The sequence below is a fragment of the Trypanosoma equiperdum genome (genome assembly GCF_001457755.1).
Source record: "Trypanosoma equiperdum strain OVI genome assembly, contig: ctg_687, whole genome shotgun sequence".
NCBI lineage: Eukaryota > Euglenozoa > Kinetoplastea > Trypanosomatida > Trypanosomatidae > Trypanosoma > Trypanosoma equiperdum.
Window position 1 is genome coordinate 42,259 of NW_027124628.1, and position 1,367 is coordinate 43,625.

The 1,367-nt window shown below is 46.1% G+C and overlaps 1 pseudogene across 1 annotated transcript in view; it reads left to right on the forward strand.

Annotated features, from left to right (window-relative positions):
• The first annotated feature begins 866 nt into the window (after window positions 1-866).
• The window catches only part of TEOVI_000320700:pseudogene, a 781-nt pseudogene continuing 280 nt past the window's right edge, over window positions 867-1,367 (forward strand). Inside the window, exon 1 of the mRNA in view lies at window positions 867-1,337. Coding sequence covers window positions 867-1,337 — 471 coding nt within the window. The remainder of the gene's footprint in view (window positions 1,338-1,367) is intronic.

Genomic DNA, 1,367 nt, shown 5'->3' on the forward strand with positions numbered 1-1,367 from the left:
CTCAACCATTAGTGGCGCTGGAAACTTCAAACGGTTTCAAAGGCCTGACTAACCAGTAATGTTGAGGAATTCCAAGAAAAAAGGCAACGTCCTACACACGAGAATCGTCGTTGCGTGCCACATACGGCGTTTCACAAGCGCACACGTACCGAGCTATCGCATATTTTTCACACCAGTTGCATTGGACACAGTTTCATGTGAGGGGGCGACTCTCACCAAACAAAACAAAGCTGGAGAGAAACAACTCACTGCCAAATAAGTCACCACAGTCATGCCCCGGTTTACCACCCCTTTTCAGTCGCCCCTCGCCTGTCTGTGCTTTTGGATGCTCCCGCAGCACAACAAGGTTTAACCGTACAAAACGATGTTGAATCGAGCTTTATTTCGCGATACGTCGGCAACATCCGCCAGCTGGTTGAGTCTCAGTTACCTTCCGTTAACGTGCTACATGCGTTCTCCTTGTGACGGGGAAAGCAAAGGTTGACTTAGTGATACGACCAAGACGTCGGTTAGCGCCCATACCAACAACGACTAACCAGAAGAGCATTCACGTCCCACGTTGGCAAGTCGTTTAACTTCGTCCGATTACAAAGACAAGAAAAAAGTCTTTCATCCGCCTCGGCGTGGAAAGCGGGGAGGTCATCAGCATTTCAAGATTCCTAATCCTAACCTTATTAATAAACACGTTGCTCCCCAAACCACTAATTTTAAATTTACATTAGGGACGAAACTCTCGTTGGCAAACAAATCGCAATGTCTTAGCATAAAAGCAATCGCCAGACTATCGAAACGCGTACTGTTCTGTGTCACATTTTTATTTTCCAAAACAAAATTTTATTGGTATTAGTGTGATAGAAGATCAACTAATGGACAAGCAGGAAATGTTGATTCTGTTATTTTCTTTACTGTTTCTTCGCAACCCAGCGGAAGCTTACATTTCGCGCTGGTATCTACGCCCGGATCGCGACCCGGATTGCACAGATTTGAAAGGCGTATCTGACGTTCTGACCATGATGCGTGATGCTGAAGTTGCCAAATACGCGACCAAAAATTGCACACAACTAAAGGGGGAGGACTCGCGTACAGGGGAGCAGACGGGCAACTGCACTATTTGCGTTGGTCATTACATCTGTCATTCTCTGTATAAATGTGTGAGTAAAGACTTTGTCAGGTTTTTTGGAAATGGTAGCCAGGAAGAACCCGCAAGCGAAGAAAAAAAGGACAACGAGTCGGCTCTAGATGCTGCTGACACTTCCTCCTCAGGAACTGGAACTGAGTCTCCTGAAGAAACCACTGGCGGTAGAACCAATGTTAGATCTAATGTGGAAGATGTGAAGGACGGTAAGGAGAATGTGACCTCTCCTGAA